The 1,389-nt window shown below is 49.7% G+C and overlaps 1 protein-coding gene across 1 annotated transcript in view; it reads left to right on the top strand.

The window, feature by feature from the left end:
* Nucleotides 1–583: 583 nt before the first annotated feature.
* The window catches only part of LOC101579465 (poly(U)-binding-splicing factor PUF60), a 1,826-nt gene continuing 1,020 nt past the window's right edge, over nt 584–1,389 (top strand). Inside the window, exon 1 of the mRNA XM_004636551.2 lies at nt 584–1,388. Coding sequence (XP_004636608.1) covers nt 612–1,388 — 777 coding nt within the window. The 5' untranslated portion in view covers nt 584–611. The remainder of the gene's footprint in view (nt 1,389) is intronic.

The raw sequence follows: 1,389 nt of genomic DNA, 5'->3' as shown, positions 1-1,389 counted from the left end.
TCATGGGTATTTGTTATAGCAACAGAAAGCTGATTAACACATCTTTAAATTTTGCTTATACTGATTGGATATTTGGTACCTTTTACTTTTATGTAGTTAAGCCTGTCAGTTTGTGTGTGTAGGATTTCTACCATTAATTTCAAGGTTAGGAATAAAGATCCTACATTTTCTTCTATTTTCCTGTGACTTAATTTTTATACTCAGCATCTTTATCCATGTGACATGGGGTCTTTTCATGATATACGATACGCTATTTGAATTCATGTCTTCCTTCCGCCGTCCTACCCTCAGCAAGCCAGTTGTTCACTCAGCCTCTTTTGTGTGTGACATTGTGGATGATTTTGCATTATCTTAACAGCTGGCATCAGAAGCCCTTAAAGGGGAGAACTGTTATTGTTTGGAAGATTCTCTTGACAAATCTGAAATAAAAGGTGAGTTCTCTGAAGGCCTAAGTGACAGTGGCACTAAAATGTGGGATGAGGGGGAAAGCCTCCCTGTGTGTATGATTCAGGAGGAAATCGTTGCTTTTCATGGGAAAGAAAGAATGTGCGAGAATGAAAACCAAGAAGAAGGTGGTGTGTGGGGCGCTTAGCGGCCGCGACGGACGCAAGATGGCGACGGCAACCATAGCTCTCCAAGTCAATGGCCAGCAAGGAGGGGGGTCCGAGCCAGCAGCAGCAGCGGCGGCGGCGGCGGCAGTGGTGGCAGCGGGAGACAAATGGAAACCTCCACAGGGCACAGATTCCATCAAGATGGAGAATGGGCAGAGCACAGCCGCCAAGCTGGGACTGCCTCCTCTGACGTCAGAGCAGCAGGAGGCCCTCCAGAAGGCCAAGAAATACGCCATGGAGCAGAGCATCAAGAGTGTACTAGTGAAGCAGACCATCGCGCACCAGCAGCAGCAGCTCACCAATCTGCAGATGGCAGCTCAGCGGCAGCGGGCACTGGCCATCATGTGCCAGGTCTACGTGGGCTCCATCTACTATGAGCTAGGGGAGGACACCATTCGCCAAGCCTTTGCCCCCTTTGGCCCCATCAAGAGCATTGACATGTCCTGGGACTCCGTCACCATGAAACATAAGGGCTTTGCCTTTGTGGAGTACGAGGTCCCAGAAGCTGCACAACTGGCCTTGGAGCAGATGAACTCAGTGATGCTGGGGGGCAGAAATATTAAGGTAGGCAGGCCCAGCAACATAGGGCAGGCCCAGCCCATCATAGACCAGCTGGCAGAAGAGGCACGGGCCTTCAACCGTATATATGTAGCCTCTGTGCACCAGGACCTCTCAGACGATGACATCAAGAGTGTATTTGAGGCCTTTGGCAAGATCAAGTCTTGTACACTAGCTCGGGACCCCACAACTGGCAAACACAAAGGCTATGGCTTCATTG

The sequence above is a fragment of the Octodon degus genome, unplaced genomic scaffold (assembly GCF_000260255.1).
Source record: "Octodon degus isolate 3935 unplaced genomic scaffold, OctDeg1.0 scaffold00080, whole genome shotgun sequence".
NCBI lineage: Eukaryota > Metazoa > Chordata > Mammalia > Rodentia > Octodontidae > Octodon > Octodon degus.
Note: the sequence above shows the minus strand (reverse complement) of the source record. Positions and strands in the feature narration are given on the sequence as shown.